This window comes from Rhinolophus sinicus, linkage group LG01, assembly GCF_036562045.2.
Source record: "Rhinolophus sinicus isolate RSC01 linkage group LG01, ASM3656204v1, whole genome shotgun sequence".
NCBI classification, from domain to species: domain Eukaryota; kingdom Metazoa; phylum Chordata; class Mammalia; order Chiroptera; family Rhinolophidae; genus Rhinolophus; species Rhinolophus sinicus.
The window spans coordinates 61,967,109-61,990,917 of NC_133751.1; the positions used below are offsets into that span (position 1 = coordinate 61,967,109).

The following is a 23,809-nucleotide window of genomic DNA, read 5'->3' on the forward strand; positions in this document are numbered from 1 at the left end:
GGAAGAGAGAAAGCAGGGATTGAAAATCTATTTGAAGAAATAATGATGAAAAAACTTCCCAACCTGGCAAAGGAAAGATACAATTCCAGAAAGTGCAGAGTCCCAAAGAAGATAAACCCAAACAGGCCCACACCAAGACACATTATAATTAAAATGCCAAAGGTTAAAGACAAAGAGAGAATCTTAAAAGCAGCAAGAGAAAGCCTGCTAGTTACCTACAAGGGAACTCCCATAAGACCATCTGCTGATTTCTCAACAGAAACTTTGAGAATCAGAAGTGACTGGCAAGAAATATTCAAAATGATGAAAAGCGAAGAACTAGAAACAAGACTACTCTATCCAGGAAGGCTATCATTTAAAATTGAAGGCAAGATAAAGAGCTTTCCAGACAAGAAAAAGCTAAAGGAATTTATTAGCACTAAACCAGTATTACAAGAAATGTTAAAGGGACTTCTTTAAGAAGAAGGGGAGGAGAATATAAATATGAGTAACAAAATGGCAATAACTACGTACTTATCAAAAATCACTTTAAATGTAAATGGATTAAATGGTCCAATCAAAAGACATAGTGTAGGTGAATGGATAAGAAAACAAGACCCATACATATCTTGTCTATAAGAGACCTACTTCAGATCAAAAGACACACACAGATTAAAAGTAAAAGGATGGAAAAAGATATTTCATGCGAATGGAAATGGAAAAGAAGCTGGAGCAGCAAAACTTACATCAGATAAAATAGACTTTAAAGCAAAGACTATAATAAGAGACAAAGAAGGACATTTCATAATGATAAAGGGATCAATTCAACAAGAGGATATAACCCTTGTAAACATTTATGCACTCAACATAGGAGTACCTAAATACATAAAGCAAGTATTAACAGATATAAAGGGAGAGATTGACAGTAATACAATCATAGTAGGGGAATTTAACACTCCACTGATATCAAGAGATAGATCTTCCAGCCAGAAAATCAACAAGGAAACAGTGGTCATTAACGACACATTACATCAGAAGGATTTGATATTTTTAGAGCATTTCCTTCCCAAATAGCAGAATATACATTCTTCTTAAGTGCACATGAAACATTTTCAAAAATGGACCACATGTTAAGTCACAGAAGTCGCAATAAATTTAGGAAGATCGAAATCATACAAAGCATCTTTTCTGACAATGGTATGAAACTAGAAATCAATCACAAGAAAAAAACTGAAAAACACACAAACAAATAACATGTGACTAAACAATGAATGGGTTAACAATGAGATCAAAGAAGAAATCAAAAGATACCTGGAGACACAAAGAAGTGAAAATTCAATGACCCCAAATCTATGGGACACAGTGAAAGCAGTCCTAAGAAGGCAATTCATAGCAATACAGGCCTACCTCAAGAAATAAGAAAAATCTCAAATAAACAGTCTAACTTTATACCTAAGGGAACTGGAAAAAGGATAGCAAACAAAGCCCAAGGTGAGTAGAAGGAAGGAAATAAGAAAGATCAGAAAGAAAATAAATAAAATAGAATCTAAAATATCAATGAAACCAAGAGCCGGTTCTTTGAAAAGATAAAACTGATAAACCCTTAACTGGACTCATTAAGAAAAAAGAGAGAGGATCGAAATAAATAAAATCAGAAATGAAAGGGGAGAAGTGACAATTGACACCACAGATACAAAGGAATAAAAGAAAATACTATGAACAATTAAATGCTAACAAATTCAACAACCTGGAAGAAATGGTAAGTTCCTAGAAGCATAAAATCTTCCAAGGCTGAATCAAGAAGCAGCAGAAAATCTGAATTGACTGATTACTACTAATGAAACAGAGTCAGTAATTTAAAAAAACCTCCCCAAAACCCCCCCAAAACCTCCCACATACAAAAGTCCTGGATGAGTGGCTTCACAGGTGAATTTTACCAAACAATCAAAGAAGAATTAATACCTATCCTTCTCATTCCATTCCAAAAAATTCAAAAAGATGGACAGTTCCCAAACTCTTTTATGAGGCTCCCATTACCCCGACTGCAAAGCCAGACAAAGCTATAACAACAACAACAACAAAAATTATAGGCCAATATCCTTGAAATTGGTAGTTATGAAATAGTCATGACAATGTAAAGTAAAGCAAATGGAATATAGTCAATAATATGGTAATAACTATATATATTGCCAGATGGATACTAGACTAGTCAGGGGGATGACTTTGTAAATATATAAATGTCTAACCACTATGCTATACACCTGAAACTAATATAAAATAATATTGAATGTCAACTGGAATTGAAAAATTAAAAAAGGGGGTGAAAAAGGTAAAGGGGAATAAAAGACTCAAATTTCCAGGTATAAAACAAATAAGTCATGGAGATGTACAGCATAGAGAATACAGTCAATATTGTGCTAGTGTGGTATGGTCTCAGATGGTTGCTGGATTTATCATGGTGACCACTTCCTTAGGTATATAAATGTTGAATAACTATGGTGTGCCCCTGAAACTAAAATAATATTGTATGTTAGCTATATTTTAATAAAAATCTTCAAAAAAAGTATGAACATACTTGCTTCCCTTTATGTCCTCACCAGTATTGAATGTTGACAAATGTTTTAGCTACTGCCAAGCTCATAAATGAAAAATATTTCTTACTTTTAAAATTTGCATTTTAAAAATATTAGTGAGTTTGACCAATTTTTCATATATTTATTGGCCATTGTGTATTTTATGCTGTGAGTAGGCTTAGTCCTTATAGAAATTTTGCACGTGGAAAAAATGGCTTTTCATATCTATAGAAGAAATGATGCCTTATTCAATAAATGGATATTGATATATACTCTGTCAACACCATATTTGTTGATTCTTTATCAATACTGTTTATTGATACTATTGGAGAGGAGGGAAATTTGGATTCTTATCTTATTTCTTAAACTAAAATTCCAGGTGAAACCAAGGTGTAAATGTAAAAATTAAACCAGAGAAAGACTAACAGAAGTGCCAGACATCTAGATATAAATGTAAAAAGATGATTCAATCATAGGAGGAGACGTGCATAGTAAGTTCAAGGAAATATTTAAAAGAAGACCATCTAAGGAATATTCCATACAAATATCTCAATGTCAATTCTTATATAAAGTTAGATATTATGCTTGGATCATGTTAACTTATCTTCTACAATATAATAGTTCAATAAATGATTTATTAAGGTTTCTGCTAAAAAACTGGCACATAAAGGAACTTATTGTGTTATAAAATTACTGAAGATACTATATAGTTTAATGCTTCCTTATATAGAACAAGTTTCATATGATGAATTTCTTTTAGAATTTAGTAGCAGTGAAGAGTCTGATTCTTTGGAAGTTGTCTCTTAGATGATACAAAATATGCTACTTAGGTCTTTTTTTTTTTTTTTGTCTTAGTGGCTAGGAAGCTCAGCTCTAAATTAAATTGTTTTATTAATTAACAAATTTTCTTCCTCTTCCCCTTTAGTACCATCATTTTCTGTTCCAGTATTTTACTGTATACATGTATATAATGAAATCATGATTCAAACCCACTTGGAAACAGATATGATATAATAATAAAATTCAAGATCCCTTTTAGCAACAAGGGTAGGGAACACTAATACATTAGGGAACTAATACTGTACTGGGTCTAGAAGGGGGCAAGTGGAATTGAGAGCAACATGCAAGTTATGAAGGAAAAGTGTAGAAGAAAATACTTATATACTTTGGTGACCTAGGTCTTATTCCTACCACAATTACTGTAACACCAACACCCAAACTGCAGCTAGGTAAAAAAAAAAAAAAATGGAGATATAAGTTTCCTTACTTTCAAAAGGACTGTGCCTCCCTAGAAACACCTTCCTGCTGAGAAGTGAGCAGCAGTTGAGAAGAACTTGCCTGCTGCTTCCGCTTACTACATCTCCTCACTTCACTATTGGTTGGGTGACATCTATAGTTTGGCTATACATAAAGAACTTCGACAGGAAGATGCTGTGAAGAACTGAATTTGAATCATCACAACTGTCAAAAAGAAGAAAACTCCAGTTACACACATCTAAACACTTTCCCCCCTGAATAATAAAAAAAGATACAAATGCTCTTACATAGATACATAATTACATAACACCCTAAATCATAATCTACACTCTTCTCCCCCCAAAAGACACATAAAAAATATTAAGCTCTCAATAAGTTTATAATTAGTTGCCTTGTTAATTAAAATGAAAATTTTCACTTATTCTTAATAATTTCTTATAAAGGAACATTATAGACACTTAGATTTTACCTCTTTCAATATCATCCATTGGAGATGTTGGGGACATCTTGTCTTCGGATGGAGAATGTTTCACAAAGTTAGGAGTCCTAGTTAAATTTCGCATTTGTTGCTGCTGTTGCTCTGCACGAGACTGAATTTTACTGCTTCCTTCAACTCTGCAATTAAGAATATCAAAGGTCAAAATAGGTATGATGGCAATGTAATGACCATTTCAACTTAAAACTGACTAAAATTGACCACTTGTTCTTTTCCCTAGACAACCTTAATATTATATTCAAGAATTAAAACATTGCTTTTATTCATTATTTAACAAATATTTATTGAGCCCTCTGTATAATGCGTGGCATATACACAGGTCCACTGAGGGACACAAATATGGGTGGAAACCCCCCCCCCAAAAAAAAACACCCACAAAAAAACACCGCTGCTCAAAATGAAAGAGATAAGACATGCACCGGTGCTTAAAATAATCTACCTAAGTGTATAATACACACAATGTATTCCCTAAATTCTAAAATGATCATTTCTGTAAAAATTAAGTCACTTCCACATTTTTCATTCATAACTTTAAAACATGTTACTAACAAAGATTCATGTATTTTCAATACTTTTAAGAAAAGAGTATATAACACAATTATGCTTGACTTCTGCCTCTTCCATTTCTAGTCACCAAATCCTGTCAGTTCTTCCTTCACAAAGTATTTAGCACCTCACTTTTCTTTTCATTCCTGCTCTCAAACAATGTGTTTTTTGCATTTTTCTGTTTCCCATATTGTTTCATTTTACTCAGTTTGTCTGGTGGATTAGTTACAAAATAAAAATGTTCTAAAATAAAAAATATGTAATCCCTAGTTTAAAAAATGTAATATATAACTACAGCCAATAAGACAATGTCCTAATTTCATAGTTAATATTGAAGGCATTAGCTTCAACCTACCTTTATGACCTTACCTCTAATCCACTATCAACCTCACTCCTCACTTTCCAATACTTGTTTATATACAGGCAGAAACAAATCTCTTCCCTATTCAAACAGGTCTTATTCATTGGCCCCAAATAAGCCAGAAATATTCCTGCTTTTAAACCTTGCTTACATCGTCATGTTCTCTCTGATCCATTAATTCAGTATTTTCCAAACCTTCCTACTAATAAACATCGTGAGGACAGAAGGGATAACGAAAAATAGAGCTTCCCAGGCTCCTTCATAACCTGAAGTTAGATTTGGGAACTCATATATTTAATAAGCACTGAAGGTAATTCTTATTAAGTATGTTTGGGGGAAAAAAGCCCTAAATCTTAACCTCCTCTCAAGATACATCAATAAGGGCTTCCTGAATGCTCCAATCAACCATAACCTCTCCCTTCCTTTAATTTCCTAGAGCAATTTTTGTCTACACTATTTGTATGGCTTTGAAAGCAAGTCTCTTAAGTTACATGGTAATTAATGTACCTCCTTGTTTCCAAAAATGGATTTGAGATGGCTTTATTCTCTTATTGACTTTTCTAATGGACTTATATGTTAATCCAGTTAAAATGCAGAATTTTTTAGGTTAGTATTTATATAGAAAACTTTCCTTTTCCTAGAGCCTTACATATTCTAGGTGCTTAATAAACTTTTACTTATGAAGATGAAATTATTTTGAAGAGTGTATAGTGGCTCCTTTCCATCCAGTTCTATGTAAACATCTACAATAGAATAAGGTATATCTGCACATATAGAAAATATTCAGAGACGAAACAAGCTTTTATATATCATAGGGAGAAATGGTACAAGCTTGTGGCTAAGGCTCTCCACCAAATTAACACTTGGAAAAAGATTCAAACATTTTTGTACAACACAGACATAACCCTTATATAATAATGTGACTTTTATCACTGTATCCAGTATCCAGTATCAAAAGTTTCCAGTAACTTTTATCACTGACATTTCCTTAGCAATTTATGTGCTGATAAAATAATTTATTCAGTTAACCACATACCTTGTTTTTTTTACAGTGATGTTGCTGCTCAGTTTTTCTAGTCGACATTCTCCAGTATCATGGTTAATAATCAAAATGCATTCTTTTAAGTAAGGTTTCTTTGAACCTTTGAAAACAGTTACTGGTGGAGTTGATCCCTGTTTAAAAAGTTAATTATCATTACATGAAATTTATAATGGAAATTTGATTGGGAGGGACTTTGAGATCTGTGTTTCCCAATCTATGTTATACTTCAAGTCACTTAACTACCTAAATTTACTACTCCCAATACGAAGTGGAAGTGTAGTAAAAATGTCAGAGATGAAGAGAGGCTGAGATCTTAAAGCTGCCATCATTGAGGAAAGTAAAGAGAGGAAGTACTTGCCCTGAACCAGGGCAAGTCTACAACAGGCAATTGGGATTCAATTCTTTTTCTTTTTTAATTTTTATTAAATTTATTGGTTTGACATTGGTTAATAAAATTATATAGGTTTCAAGTGTACATTTATATAGTACATCATCTATATATTGCATTGAGATTCAATTCTAATACAACCAATGTATTTTACAGATAAGGGAACAGAAGCCCTGAATCATATTTCCTACTCCTCATCTCCTTACTTCCTAAGTTTAGTTTTTTGAATCTGGCATTTTCTTAAAGTGGTGCTTCCCTATGCAAACTAAGGAAAATGAATGTATCAGGGAACAAGACTTGTTACACTAAACCCACTAATTTTAAAGACTGTATGCCCAGCAGAAAAAAAAAATGTATTCTTCATAGGTGGTAAATTTAACAATTCTTTCATTCTAGTTGTCAAAAACAGTTTAATGGGATAATGTTCAAATACTTTGCATTACATATTAGGTCCTTTATTATCTGATTCCTAAATACCTTTCCAGATCCTACTATGTCCCCATATGGACCCCTTCTGACCTAGCCACAGTGGCTTGTATGTAGTTCTTCAAATGTAACAGACCCTTTTGTTGCTTTGTCTTAGACCATGTCTTTTTCCTTTCTCTGCCTAAAATGTCCTTCCCTCTTTCCTTCAACTAGGTAACTGCAATTCATTTTCAAAACAGGGTATCCTGATGTCTCTCCACCCTCCCTTGGCTGAGTTACCTCTCTTTTGTTCTCCCATAATATTCTATGTATACCTTTATGATCGTCCTTACAGTTCCATATTTTAATCCATTATTTCCTGTCTTCCTCATTAAATGGTATATTTTTAAAGACACTGACCTATGTATTCCCAATAGTCAATTAGTGTAGGACTTATCAGGCAGAAGGTACATGTACATATGGTCTGCCTGTCCATTTGTCTCTCCCTCTTTTTCTTTCTCATGAACACATACACACACATACACAAATATTGAGGCATATTCTTTTTGGACATATCTGGTGGGCTGGGTGGGGAGTCACTTTTTCCCAGATGATTGCTTTGCTGTTTCAGAAATTTACAATTTGGAGGCTTAAAAACTTCCTCCTATAGTTGTCATTCCTGTAAGAGGTATTTCAATTGAGACCATAACCAAACACATGGTGAATGTTAACTCTTGATTAAAGCAGGTCTGTGTGAATAAAAAAGGTTTATTAATAAATGTAACACACCCACCAGCTTAGAGTAGAAAAGTCATACAAAGGATGAGGGTTGGAGGATTGCAATATGAGAAAACAATATTCTATATGGCAAAGAAGAACCCAACTAAAGTTTTTCTTCCAACCAATCAGCACTGATCAATAATCCTATAATCTGACACCAGGCGAGTGGTGCCTGTTATCAACTAAAGGCTTCTCAGTAACTTTTAAAATTAAGTAGATGGTTTAGGTTTTTCTTTAATAAATATCATAAGGCAAAAAAGACTTAGATTATTGGGTACTAGATTTCTGAACTATTTTAGGGACACCAGAATCTGAACACTTTCATAACAGAGTAATACAAAGAGAGTAATACAAATCCACAATGTCTCACACTAAATTGATTTTTCATTTCCTTCAGTTTCCAAGGGAGCAAATAAGAAATATACAATAAAAAGCCCCCACAAATTTAATATACCTTAGGAAAACTTTTCGAGGCATCCAATTTATACAGTCTGACATAATAATGGGGTCTCAATAGTCTTGACTGATAAAAATATGAGAAAGGTAGAAGACTAGAGGATAGAGACCTTGCTTTCTATACCTCAAACCAAGATAAGCTGTCTCATATATACACACAAAATTAGAAAAATTAAACAAAACAAAGAAAAAGAACTCAGTCAGTGCTTTCTTTATATGTTAAAGTTACAGTCTTGGCTTTCTCTGAGAACAGATCAAGTCAGTATAAAAACAACAACAAAAATACTTAAGTTGAATGCTAAGAAATTTCTAACTCAGATTTTCTTTATCTAATTATCGATCAAAGGACATTTTGGTTGTTTCTATGTCTTGGCTACCATGAATAACGCTGCAATGAACATACGGGTACATATATCTTTATGGATAAATGTTTTCAGATTTTTCGGGTAGATATACACAATGGAGTATTACTCGGCCATAAGAAAAGATGAAATATTGCCATTTGTGACAACATGGATGGATCTTGAGATTATCATGCTAAGTGAAATAAGTCAGACAGAAAAAGTCAAGAACCGTATGATTTCACTCAGGTGGGATGTAAAACTGAAAGCAACAAATGAACAAGACAAACAAAGAAACAAAAACTCATAGACACAGACAGCAGTTTAGTGGTTCCCAGAGATTAAGGGGGTGGGGTTGGTAGAAGAGGGTAAAGGGTTCAAATGTATGGTGATGAAAGGAGAACTGATTCTGGTTGGTGAACACACAATGCGATATACAGATGATGTATTATAGAAATGTACACTCGAAACCCATGTAATTTTACTAACCAATGTCACCTGAATAAATTTAATAAAAATTTTAAAAAAAGAAACTCCTAACTCAAGGACAGAAAACTAGAGCATACAACGAAGAACTTGCATATTTATGTAAATAGTATTTGGTACTGTCACTTGGCTACATCTGGAGATTTGAAAAACAGACAAAACTTAAAATTTTTGGTTAAGGCCTCCCTGACCTTAGTCTCTTTCTTTTGTAACCCAAAAGCACAAATTTATTCATGTTCACTCTCGACTTAAAAACCTCTAATGGTTCTCTAACATCTGTGGGATAAAGTTCAAATTCTACATTCCAACATAAAAAATTCTTCACAATCTGATTCCAACCTACCTTTCCAGTTTCTATTCCTATCAATCATTTTTCATTAATCTGTAATTTACTACATTAAATCAGTTATTCCACAAACTTGTTCTTTCTCCATTAGTCTTTCATATGCTGTTCCTTCTGTTGCTTTTTAGAATATTCTACTGTCTTTCTATGTTATGAAATTCTACTTGTCCTTTAATGCTCACCTCAAAGAAGATCTGCTTTGGAAGTCTTTCAAGATTCCACTAGGTAGAGTATTTGATTCCACTTATGTGCTTGCACAGAATTTTGTATATGCTCTAACTTACAGCACTAGATGTTTACATATCTGTCTGCTATTACAGATTAGGACTAGAAGGCAGGGGATATGTTATTATTCCTAGTTCAGACTACAACATCTGGCTCATAAAATCAATTTAATAGATATTTGTTTAGACTTCCAATTGTTTCAAACCACGTGATATAATAACTCTTGAAACTGACTAAAGTATTTTAAGGCATTATTTTTACGTAAAATAATGTTTTTTGCTTTGCTGTGTTTATTAATTACTTTAACAGACTATCACCATATCAATTGTGCAATTATTTTCATTTATATTTAGTGGAAATCTTACAAAAATAGTCCTGTAGTCTAAATCTGTAGAAATACTCACTTCTATATTTGGCAGAGTTATTGTCACTTGTTCACCTTTGCCAACCTCAAGCTCTCCTTCACAAGAAGTATCAACAGAAGCAGGTTTGAAGTCATCTAAAAAGAGATACAGATTTTTATAAGATGGAATAACACCTAAATAACTGCATATAAAAAAATGAGCATGTTTCAAATGAAAATTTTTAATTAATCAGTTATTAAATTGGTTTAAGAAAGTCTTTATATTAAATAAACAAAATACAATGCAGTTTATTTCTGTACGTACAATTGTCAGAAAAAAAATAAAGTTATACTCTAAAACAGTATTCCTTAAACTATGCTTCCTAGAATCCTGTCTAGATCAAGATGAACTAGTCTAAGATGTTCCACTGCTAAAAACTAAATATTGTCAATGTTTTCACAATTTGCTAAAAATTGGTATCAGTAGAATGTTTTCAATTTTCAGTCTTTTGCTCCCATAAATTTTTTTTAACCCACTTTGGTACTATTATCATTTCTCTGCTGTCCTAGCAGAATAAAAAATGAATGAATACACGGCAAATAAACATTCATGGAGAAAGTTAAGAAAAGGCAATCTTATATAGTTTAACAGCTTGAGTTTTTCATGGATATGTACACCACTTAAAGATTGTAAATTTAACCGAATCTGTCACTTCAGAACTTAAAACAAGTTTCATTTTGAGTTAAATCATAATACAAATGATGTCATTAAAATGTATCACCTAGAAAGAATTTAGGGTACTGAGATATTTCACATGTTGAACAAGCTCAAAAACCTCTAAGATATGAAAGCCACTCAAAAGTAATTCACAGCAAAGGAGAAGGTCCAAGGTGGTGGAATAGGTAAATGTTGTGCCTGCCACCTGCCAGGATCACATTAAAATTACAACTAAATTATAAAAGAATCAACCTTGAGAATCATCTAGCTGAACAGAACCCCTGTAACTAAGGATATAAGGAAGAGGCCACATCGAGACTAGTGGGGGGCAGGAAACACAAAATGGACTGACCTCAAATCCACAGGTAGTGGTTAGGGACCAGGAGGGACATGTCAATGGCAGAAGTCCCCCTGAAGAATGAGGGGTCCCAGGCCCCACAGTGAGCTCCCCAGCCCAGGAGTCCTATGCCGGGAGGAAGAGTCCCCACAGCATCTCACAGTGGAAATCTGCAAAGATTCCTTCTGTCCATCCTGTTAAAAAGGAAGGTGGCTGGAAACCCAGACATCCCCTTAAACAGCCTGCACACAGACTCACTCGTTTGTGAGTACTCACCCTGGGCTCCAAGGGAGGGGCGGCAACTTGGGAGATGCCAGAGAGACACAGGGAAAAAAACCGAGTTGTGTGGCTTAGGATGAGGGGTGGAGGAACAGCTACCATTGTCCCTGTGTCGATCCTGCCTCACATGTGGCCTACAGGAGGGAGCCATCTTTCCTGTGTTGAACGTACCCCCACAGGGTCAAATCTGATACTGCACTGGTCTGGTAAAATCTGTGCACATGCCATCTTGGCAACTGCCTTGAACCCTGCCTATCCAGCTAGCATGGCATAGCCTGGGGCAGTCTCAGCTCCTGAGCAGCCAGTCCTGCCCCCATAAGATGTGGGAAGCTTCTACAGCAGTGGTTGGCTGGCAGTGGATTGGGAAACTTTTGTTAACAAGTTATGAGCCCAAGTTTTTGCTGCATCCTTTTTTGGGCAGCTCTCAGGGATCTGTGGGCCCTGGGTGAGCGGTGGCTAGCAAGGGAGATCTCTGGGCATTTTGTGGAGTGGCCACAGGCTCAGCACTGCCACAAGAACTGAATCTGTATTAACTTTGTAAAAACCACCAGCCACTCTCCTTGACTCCAGGAGTCCCTGCCCTGCCCAATTCAGGTGGCATTGCTGCGGGCCCCGATAACACCAGGTCAACAACCCCTTCTTAAAGAACCTTAAGAAGGTTCTTTAAGTGGCTGAGCCTTATGGGCAATGGGCAGGTGTTAACAGGCCTGGGTGGGGACCTGGGCCTTTGGCTAAGCTGCCACAGGCCTATACTGGTGACAGCTGGCCTCAGTTCACAGTGTAGCAACCCCCACATAACTCCAGATCCAACACTGGCGGCAACCAACTGAATATAGCTTTGTAGCTCCTACCCGGTGGCTCTGGGCTGGTCCGAGGCAAGGCTGAAATTTGAGAGCATGAAGGCAACTCCCAAGAGACATCAGAAACAACACATCCACAGGCCAGCTTCAGACCACACCAGAGCACTACCCACAAGCGACACACCCAAAGGGTGGTCTCAACAGGCACAAGAGCCCACTGGGGCGAATCCTGCTCTGAGGGGTCAGCCCACACACAACCGCTCATAGGCTGCAGGTGTAGCCAATCCTCACAGCCAGTCAGCCTGAGAGTCAAATCCACCGAATGATACACCAAAAGCAATCAAGGATCAACTACAATAGGAGAATACACAAAACACACGCAAGGGACACTCCTGAAACACACGCACAGGTGATCAGAGAGACTGTGCCACTGGATCACATGTGACACATCCTACATAAGTCCACCCAGCAAAGACTGAGAGACATAGGAGATCTACCTAATACATAGAAACAGATACAGAGAAGCAGCCAGCATGAGGAAACAAAGAAATACTTTCCAAATAAAAGAACAGGAGAAATCTCCAGAAATAGAACTAAATGAAATGGAGGAAACCAATCTACCAGAGATAGAGTTTAAAACATAAAGAATGTTTAAGGAACTTAGTGAGAACTTCAACAAAGAGATAGTAAGCATAAAGAAAGACACAGAAACTATAAAAAAGATCCAGTCAGAAATAAAGAATACAATAACTGAAGTGAAGAATACACTAGAAGAAATCAAAGCAGATTAGATTAAAGAGGATTTAATCAGTGATTTAGAAGACAAGGTAGCAGAAAACACCCAATCGGAACAACAAAAAGAAAAAAGAATAAAAATAATGAATATAGTTTAAGGAACCTTTGGGACAACATATATAACGACATTCATTGGAGTACCTTACAGACATCAAAGGAGTACCAGATGAGAAAAGAGGGAGCAAGGGATTGAGAATCTATTTAAAGAAATAATGACTGAAAATTTTCCTAACCTGGTGAAAGAAACAGATACATAAAGCTAGGAAGTGCAGAGTCCCAAACAGGTCCACACCAAGACACATTATAATAAAAATGCCACAGGTTAAAGACAAAGTGAGAATCCTAAAAGCAGAAAGAGAAAGACAACTACCGTGTTCCCACAAAATAAGACCTAACCAGAAAATAAGCCTTAGCATGCTTTTTCAGGATGACATCCCCTGAACATAAGCCCTAATGTGCCTTTTGGAGCAAACCTTAATATAAGATCCAGTGTTATTTTCAGGGAAACATGGTAGTTACTTACAAGGGAGCTGCCATAAAGTTATCAGCTGATTTCTGAAAAGAAACTTTGCAGGCCAGGAGGGAGTGGTAGGAAATATTCAAAGTGAGGAAATACAAGGGCATACAACCAAGACTACTCTACCCAGCAAGGCTATCATTTAAATTGAAGGAGAGATAAAGAGCTTCCCAGATATAAAAAACCTAAAGGAATTCATTAACACAAAGCCAGTATTACAAGAATGTGAAAAGGACTACATTAAGTAGAAAAGTGGGGCAAACAAACAAAAGAACAAAAACATTAATAATAAAATGGCAATAACTATGTACCTATTAATAATCACTTAAATGTAAATGGATTAAATGCTCCAATCAAAAAACATAGGGTATACCAATCTGCATTACCTCCAACAGTGTATCAGGGTTTCTTTTTCTCCACAGCCTCTCCAACACTTGTTGTTATTTGCCTTTTTGTTGATAGCCATTCTAACTGGTGTGCGGTGATATCTCACCGTGGTTTTGATTTGCATTTCTCTGATGATTAGTGATGTTGAACATTTTTTCATATGTCTATTGGCCATTCATATGTCCTCTTTGGAGAAATGTCTATTTAGGTCCTCTGTCTATTTTTTAATTGGACTGTTTTTTTGTTGGTGAGTTGTGTGAATTCCTTATATATTTTGGATATTAGCCCCTTACCAGAGGCGTCTCCTCCCATTTGGTTGGTTGCCTCTTTATATTGTCACTGGTTTCTTAATGGTGATGGAAAGAGAACTGACTCTGGGTGGTGAACACACAATGTGATATATAGATGATGTATTACAGAATTATACACCTGAAATCTATGTATCTTTATTAACAATTGTCACCCCCCAATAAACTTTGATTAAAAAAAAAGACATAGGGTAGCTGAATGGATAAGAAAACAAGACCCACGCACATGCTGTCTACAAGACACCCACCTCAGATAGAAACATACACGTAACTGAAAGTAAAGGAATAAAAAAAGATATTTCACACAAATACAAACAAAAAAAAGTTGGGGTAGTAATACTTATATTGGACAAAATATACTTTAAAAGGAAGACTATAATAAGAGAGAAAGAAGGACATTACATAATGACAAAGGGATCAATCCAATAAAAGGACAGAACCCTAGTAAACATCTATGCACCCAACATAGGAGCTCTTAAATATACAAAAAAATATTGACTAACATAAAGGCAGAGATCGACAGCAACACAATCATAGTAGGGGACTTTAACACCCCACTGACACCAATGGACAGATCCTCCAGACAGAAAATCAACACGGAAACAGCGGCCTTAAAGGCCATACTAGACCAGATGGATTTAATTAATACTTTTAGAGCATTTCACCCCAAAGTAGCAGAATATTCACTTTTCAGGTGCACATGGAACATTTCCCAAGATAAACTACATGTTAGGGCACAAAAAGTCTCAATAATCTTAAGAAGACTGAAATCATATTAAGCATCTTCTCTGACCACAGTGGTATGAAATGAGATATCAATTACAAGAAAAAAACTGAAAAACACACAAACACATGGAGACTAAATAACATGCTATTAAACAATGAATGGGTTAACAATGATATCAAGAAAAAAATCAAATGATACCTTGAGACAAACAAAAATGAAAACACAGTGATCCCAAATCTATGGGACACAGCAGTCCTCAGGGGGAAATGCATAGCAATGCAGGCTTCCCTGAAGAAACAAGAAATAAATCTCCAACAGTCCCACTTTAAACCTAAGGGAACTGGAAAAATAACAGCAAACAAAGTCTAAAGTGAGTAGAGAGAAGGAAATAAGAAAGGTCAGAGTGGAAATAAATGAAACAGAGGCTTAAAATAAATAAAATAAAATAAAATAAATCAATAAAACCAAGAGTTGGTTTGTTGAAAAGATAAACAAAGTTGAGAAACCTTTAACCAGACTTATCAAGAAAAAAGGAGAGAGGACCCAACTCAATAAAATCAGAACTGAAAGAGGAGAGGTGACAATAGACACCTCAGAAATACAAAAAATTTGAAGAAAATAGTATGAGCCATTATATGCCAACAATGTGGACAATCTGGAAGAAATGGATAAGTTCCTAGAAACATACAATCTTTCAAGACCAAATCAAAAAGAAACAGAAAATCTGAACTGACCGATTACTACTAAAGAAATGAAATCAATAATCAACATGCTCCCAACAAACAAAACTCCTGGGTGATACAGCTTCGCAGGTGAATTTTACCAAACATTCAAAAAAGAATTAACACCTATTCTTCTCAAACTATTCTAAAAAATTCAAGAGGAGAGTAGCTCCCATGCTATTCTATGAGGCCACCATTACCCTAGTTCCAAAACCAGACAAAGACATTACAAAAGAAGAAAACTATAGGCTGATATCACTGATGAACATAGAGGTAAAAATCCTCAACAAAATATTAGCAAACCGAATTCAGCAATACATTAAAAAGATCATACACCACGATCAAGTGGGATTCCTTCCCAGTATGCAAGTTTGGTTGAATATCCGCAAATCAGTTAACATGATACACCACATAAACAAAATAAAAATCATATAATCATATCAATAGATGCAGAAAAAGCATTTGACAAAATCAAGCATCCATTTATGATAAATAGTCTCAGCAATGTAGGAATAGAGGAAACATATCTCAACATAATAAAGGCCATATATGGAAAACCAATAGCTAACATCATACTCTATGGGGAAAAGTTAAAAGCATTCTCTTTAAGATCAGGAACAAGACATGGATGTCCACTTTCACCCCTTTTATTCAACACAGTACTGGAAGTCCTAGTGACAGCAATCAACAAGAAAAAGAAACACAAAGCATCCAAATTGGAAAGGAAAAAATAAAACTGTAATTATTTGCATATGACATGATGCTATATATAGAGAACTCCAGAGATTCCACCAAAAAACTATTAGAACTGATAAATGAATTCAGTAAGTACCAGGATACAAAATTAATATTCAGAAATAGGTTGCATTTTTATATGCTAATAATGAACTATCAGAAAATTAACAAAACAATCCCATTTACAATTGCATTACGAAAATACCTAGGAATAAATTTAACCAAGAAGTAAAAGTCCTGTATTCAGAAAACTATAAGACGTTGAAGAGAGAAATTTAAAAAGATACAAATAAATGGAAACATATACCATGTTCATGGATAGGAGGAATATAGTTAACATGTCCATAATACCCAAAGTAGTACAGTGATTCAATGCAATCCCTATCAAAATACCAACAGTATTTTTCACAGAACCAGAACAAATAATCCTAAAATTTAAATGGAACCATAAAAGACTCCGAAAGGAGTGACAATCTTGAAAAAGAAGGTATCACACTACCTGATATCAAATTATATTACAAGGCTATAGTAATCAAAACAGCATGGTACTTGCACAAAAAACAGACACATAAATCAATGGAATAGAATAGGGAGCCCAGAAATAAATCCATGCCTATACGGTTATTCAATCTATGACAAAAAAAGCAAGAGTATACATTGGGGTAAGGACAGTCTATTTAAGAAATGGTGTTGGGAAACCTGAACAGATATATGCAAAAAAATGAAACTGGACCACCTTCTTGCTCCATATACAAGAATAAACTCAAAATGGATTAAAGACTTAAACGTAAGACCCAAAATCATAAAACTCCTAGAAGGAAACATTACCTTCAGTAATATTTTTACTGATATATCTCCTCTGGCAAGGAAAACAAAAGAAAAAATAAACTAACGGGACTACATGAAACTAAAAAGTGTTTGCAAAACAAAGGAAACAATCAACAAAACAAAAAGACAGATTATTAAATGGGAGAAGATATTTACCAATGGATCATCTGAAAAGGGGTTAATATCCAAATTTTATTTAAAAAACTCATATAACCGAACAAAAAAACAAAGAATCCAAAAAAACAAAGAATCCAATTAACAAATGGACAGAGGACCTGAATAGACATTTCCCCAAAGAGGACATACCAATAGACATATGAAAGGGTGCTCAACGTCACTAATCATCCAAGAAATGAAAATTAAAACCACAGTGAGATATCACCTCACACCTGTCAGAATGGCTATCATCAATAAATCAACAAACAACAAGTGTTGGCAAGGATGTGGAGAAAGGGAACCTTTGAGCACTGTTTGTGGGAATGCATATTGGTGCAGCCACTGTGGAAAACAGTGGAAAACAGTTTGGAGGTTGTCAAATATATGGTGATAGAAAGAGAACTGACTCTGGGTGGTGAACACACAATGCAATATACAGGTGATGTATTATAGAAATATGCACTTGAAACCTATATAATTTTACTAACCAATATCACCCCAATAAATTTAATAAAAAAATTTAAAATAGAACTACCTTATGACCCAGCAGTTCCACTCCTGGGTTATCATCCAAACAAATCTAAAACACTAATTTGAAAAGATGTATGTACCTTTCTGTTCATTCCGGCGCTATTTACAATAGCCAAGATATGGAAACAACTGAAATGCCCATCAATAGGCGAGTGAATAAAGAAATTGTGATACATATATAAAATTGAATATTAAAAAGGAATGACTAAACTATTGTATCTATGTGGTTACCAGAGAGTAAGGAGGGAGAGGGTTAGTAGATGAGGGTAAAAGGGATCAAATATATGGTGATGGAAGGAGAACTGACTCTGGGTGATGAACACACAATGTGATATATAGATGATGTATTACAAAACTGTATACCTGAAACCTATGAAACTTTACTAACAATTGTCACTCCAATAAACTTAAAAAAAAAAAAAATCACAGGGTATGAAAAAAGATCACAGCGTAAAAAAAAAGTGAAATCTTACCATTTGTGACAACATGGATGGACCAAGAGGGTATGCGAAGTGAAATAAGTCAGACTGAGAAAGGCAAATACCATATGATCTCATTTTTGTGTGGAATCTAAAGAACAAAATAAATGAACAAACAAAAGAGAAGCAGAATCACAGATACAGAGCAAACTGATGGCTACTATACAGAAGGGGGCTGAGGGGCTAGGTGAGAGAGACGAAGGGATTAAGAAGTACAAATGGGTAGTTTAAAAGAGTCACGGGAATGTAAAGTACAGCATAGGGAATATAGTCAATAACACTGTAAAAACTACGTGTAGTGTCAGATGGGTACTAGATTTATTGGAGGAATACTTCATAAATTATGTAAATATCTAACCACTATGCTGTACACCTGAATCTAAGATAAAATAATACTGAATGTCAAATATAATTTAAAAAATAGTCATGGGGATACATAGTACTGCATATGGAATATAGTCGATAATATTGTAATAACTATGTATAGTGTCAGATGGGTAACAGACTTATTGGGATTATCACTTTATGAGGTATGTAAATGTCTAATCACTATGTTGTTTTGTACACTTGAAACTGATAAAAGAATCAGTTAAAAGATTCACATCAATATATATCAATGACTGAGAATACTTCTGATATAGAATTCCTTGGGTTTTATTTATTTTTTCTGGGTTGACTATTAAAATATAGGATACATGTAAAATAGGACATAAATCATAAGCCTGATAAATTTTTGCAAAGGGACACGTGTGTAATCAGCAACCAAATTAAGAAATAGAACATTATCAGCCCCTGAGATGCCCCTACCAATTACCCCCAGTCCCAAAAGATGTATCTTAATATTAACAGGGAAGCCTCAAAGGCAAAAATTCTAAATCCGAAGTAATAAATATTATTAAGAACTATATATAATAGGCAGATCTTGGGAAAGGAAAATCTTCCAGTGCTTATCACTCTGGCAATAAACAAAGGCTGGCCCTGTTTCCCAATGACAATTATAATAGCTACCATTTATGGAACATTTAGTATGTGCTTACTATGTGCTAAACACCTTGCTTAACATTTCATATTTAATTCTCATAACTCTATAAAAAGAAATGAAATCTATTCGTCTGTTCCTTAAATACATATAAATATAACCGATGCACACAGTATTCTTTATATGGTTTATTCTCCATGCTGCTCTAATGCAAAAGTGAATATATGCAATAACCATCTTTTCAAATCTTGATGCTTATTCATGGATTTTAAGAAACAGATAAAAAAATAACATAAGCAATATGAGAAATGTGAAAGAGTTGGATTTATAATGTATCTTTAGGTAGTAAAACTGAGGACAAAATTAGACTGAAAATAAACTGGGGAGTTTGTCAGCAGTAGCAAGGTAATGAGAAAGATCAAAGATAATTAAGGTGTTGAGTTTTAGAAGCTTGAAAGAGGTTTTGGACTTAGGGAAATAAACGTTAATGTCAACTGATGAAAAAGCAGTAATATTAAAGGGAAGAAATTGGAACTGAGCCTTGAGTATCACAGAGATAAAGTAGAAAGCAGAAGAGAAAAAAGAAAAATCCAAGAGAATGAACTAAGATATGAAACAAAACAATAATAACAGCTATAACTTTTATGCTAATTAGTTTATTTAAAAAATTTTTCCTAATCACTTTTATATCAAAGCTTCACAACAATCCTGTAATGAATATCCTTAAGAACAGATAAAGGAAGTGAGAGTGTAAGAAATTAAGTCCCTTGCCCAAGATAATGCAATTAATATCTGCTAAAGCTAGAATAAGGAACCACAAAAATTCAGCTAGAATAAAAAGATGAGAGGTTGGCCAACAACCTCTGATACCAGTCTCACTGACCTCAACATCAATGGGGAGAGAATATAACTTCAGTTTGAGCTAGCAAATATCTTTTGTGACCCTAAAGTGAGAACCAAAGTCATTTTATAAGGATGTATACAACAGAAATGAACTTTACTTTTAAATATTTTAACATAAATAAGTTATCATGCCCTACGTAGGGGCTCACAGTCATAGACTGATGTTAAAATGTCCTCAACATTCTTATTTTAACTACCCTTCGGGATTCTGCTCATCAATGTAAGCATTCCTCAGACTTCTTCATCACCCACATCTAATCATTATGTTTTCTTTCATAATATCTTTCAGAGCCATATCCTTCCATTCTTGGGGAGGACAAACTAGTTTTCAATCAACAAAAGGCTAACCTATTAAAGTACCTAAACCTTGCTCTTCTGATTTTCCCCCGGCTTTTGCTCTCTCAGAATTAGAATCCTATTTCAAAGTCCCTTCTTCCCTGAAGCGGCCTCTGTGTGCAGTCCTTTTCCTACTCTCAATTTCTTATCCACTTCTGTAGCATTTACCATACGACTCATCAAAACCTGACAAATATTACCTGAAATTATTTAACTCTTGGTAGGCATGTCCAATTGGACTGCAATTTTTTAAAAGTACAATGCCTCATACTTTAATTTCTCCAGAATTGTGGCTCCTAGGGCAATGCCTTTAATATAATGAGTACATAAGAGATCTTTGTAATTGACTCTGGTTCATATTGTTAACCCTTCTCTGAATCACCTCCAAATTTATTTTAAGGACAAACTTATTTAAGTTGAATTATGTGTAAAATGTTTGTTTTCTAATTGTTTCCTGAAGCCCAGATTCATCTCTACTTCAAGACTATCATTTCTTTAGGGTAGAGATTGCCATATTCCTTTTGTATTTTTCACTAATACACTGCTGTTCTCATAGAGGGCACCAATTATTTAATATTTGACAATAAATAATTCTCTATAATTTTGTAAAACATTAGAAATGACATCGTGGAATAAAACCATGGGCCTCCGATCTCCCATGTTTTTCTGACAGCTACACAAAGGACAATACTGGGAAGTAGGACTGTCATTTAACTATAGCTAAATAATGCTTTGAAGCCAGGCAGGCAACCCAAGGCAGTGAAGCAGACCTGCAGGAAATCATAGTAACCCTAAGAATAAATAAGCCCAATCTCAAGAGGACAACTACAACTCAGCTCTAGCCAACCGCTGCCAGGTTATGTTCTGATTTTTTAAAGAGAAGCTGGTAATCCAGGTTTGTGTATAAAAGACCTTGATTTTTAAGTATTTACAATTAACTCATGTTAGTTGTAAATAGTTAACAGTGCGGGTCAAACAAAGTATCTCTAAAGTCAAAGTCAGCCAATAGGCTGTTAATCTATAACCTCTGTTTCAGTGTTTAAAAATTGATTATTTTTCTTTATAATAAATCATCACTTTTGATCTTCACAACAATTCTTTGACTAGAATATTCTCATCCATATTTAACCAATGTGGGAACTCCTCTGTAATGAAGCCAATAAAAGATCAAGTCAGGAACTCAAATCACATAATTTATCGACTCATATTACATAGCTTCTTTATCTTACGTCCACAGTCCTTAACTTTTGTGTATCTGTGTGGGTTGGGGGAGAGGGCGTGTTAGGAGATGAGAGATAGTCATAACTCCCTAAGGGAATCTGATAAAAAATTATAGACCAGCTACAGATCCTCTGCCCAGAAAAATGCATATATGAACATACATATTAAATACTGCATAATTTTAAGGGATTCACAAACTCCTGAAGCCTATCCATAGATGCCTATAGTATATGAGATAATTAAGAGACAGAAATGCTCTCAAAATACCTGTAGCTCTACTTCCTGATAAGCATGCATTTATAATCAATAAGTCTACCAAAACTATTCTGAACTTTTTTACATTTCTAATTATTTTACTGTTAGGATTAATATGTTCCACTTTTTATTACTTGTTATATTAAGTAGTGCTGTCTTTTATTTACCTTCAAACAACAAGTTGTCTTAAAGTATACAACTTTTGAGTTTCAGGGGGTTAAATATAGTTCTAGAATTATAGAATTTGTTGAATAATCTCAAGTTCATGGTTTCCGCATGATTCCAAATGTCTAATGCATTCTCTTCTAAGCTGCTATGATTCCAGACTAATAGTTTGGAATTAGTAAATTCCAAATTAGTAAAACTATTTTTTTTTTTTTTTTTCCAGTTCTCTTTGATTTGGAAACCTCACCACCAATTTTACCATTTATTCTCTCTGGATTTCCTTCATCTACGTTATTCTCTTCAGGTTTACAATACAATTACTTATATTACATAAAGAGTAGAAAAACATTTCCTACTTTGTACTTAAGTCTTTTTCTGTTAATGTTGATCACCTTTCTGACTATTTTTGGCTGTAACATCACATAATGTCAATATCTGCATAAAATAATCCACAAGTACTATAATAAATTTACTGTCTTGGATTTGAACTAATTCAATTAACTCCAAAACCCATACCCTTTCCAATATACTGCATTGATTAGAGAACATCAACTATAAGTATAATTTTAATCCTATTTTCCATTAGTGTACTTGCTAATATTTTCTAATACCAAAGCCTAACAACCGTTTTTTGGGGGGAGTGGCTGCACTTGATGCCTCAGACCATCTCCTACAGTTAATGCCAATGAACTCATCATTTCGTGACAGCAAAAAGTGGTATCATTTACAAAATTTAGAAATTTCAATGTTTATTCCCTTATCTGGATATAAACTGTAAAATTAGTACTAGCCCAAATCCAAAATTTATTCGGTGGGTCCTGTTACTCAAACTCTTCTACCCAGTGAAACATCTGCTGCAAAGCATTTAGCTTATCATTTACAGAACATCCCATGTCTTCCTTACCACATGCAGACTATTTTTTTGATAGGTTTTATTGCTAAGTCCTGATAAATGCTTTTGCTTTTGAAAGTCTTAGTAAATTACATTAATTGGCATTCCTAATAGACACATGAATAAACCTTCAAGAATAATGGTGGCTACTATTTATTTTCATGCACCAAATAATGTGCTAGATTGTTTATGCTACCTTATTTAATCCTTAAAAAACTCTGAAATTTAGATATTAATATTACCATTTACATATAAAAAAACCTGAGGCTGAGAGTTTAGAGAATGTTCCCAAAGTTACATTACATGTATAGTAGAGGCCAGAACTCACAAGTTTTTCCAAAGCCTCAGCATATAGGACTGGTATAATTACCCCTGTACATAAAGACAGAATGTTCCTTTCTTCCAGATTACACTGACGTTTATCCACCTGGTCTGTGGATAAAAGTCAGATCTCCCATTCTATAGTTTCTTTCCCTCACTGCATCCTTAAGGGTGAGGATATGAGAAATGAACCTATTATCAAGAATAATGGCTGGTTTCATTTAAATAAATGTAAAAAGAGCCTGCCTGCTTCAACAAGAATAAAACTAAGGGCTGAAAACTGTTCTAACGTCTTCCATAGGACTAAGAATATATTCAAAGATCTGGGTTTATTGTGGTTGTTATAGTTTTATTTTTGTTTATTTTCATTTTTGTAGATGGATCATCTGATTCTGAA

At 34.6% G+C, this 23,809-nt stretch overlaps 1 protein-coding gene across 1 annotated transcript in view; it reads right to left on the minus strand.

Moving 5' to 3' along the window:
• The window catches only part of EAF2 (ELL associated factor 2), a 41,030-nt gene that overhangs the window by 14,925 nt on the left and 2,296 nt on the right, over window positions 1-23,809 (minus strand). Inside the window, exons 2-4 of the mRNA XM_019729691.2 lie at window positions 10,083-10,177; window positions 6,249-6,385; window positions 4,279-4,424 (exon numbers count right to left, since the gene is read on the minus strand). Coding sequence (XP_019585250.1) covers window positions 4,279-4,424; window positions 6,249-6,385; window positions 10,083-10,177 — 378 coding nt within the window. The remainder of the gene's footprint in view (window positions 1-4,278; window positions 4,425-6,248; window positions 6,386-10,082; window positions 10,178-23,809) is intronic.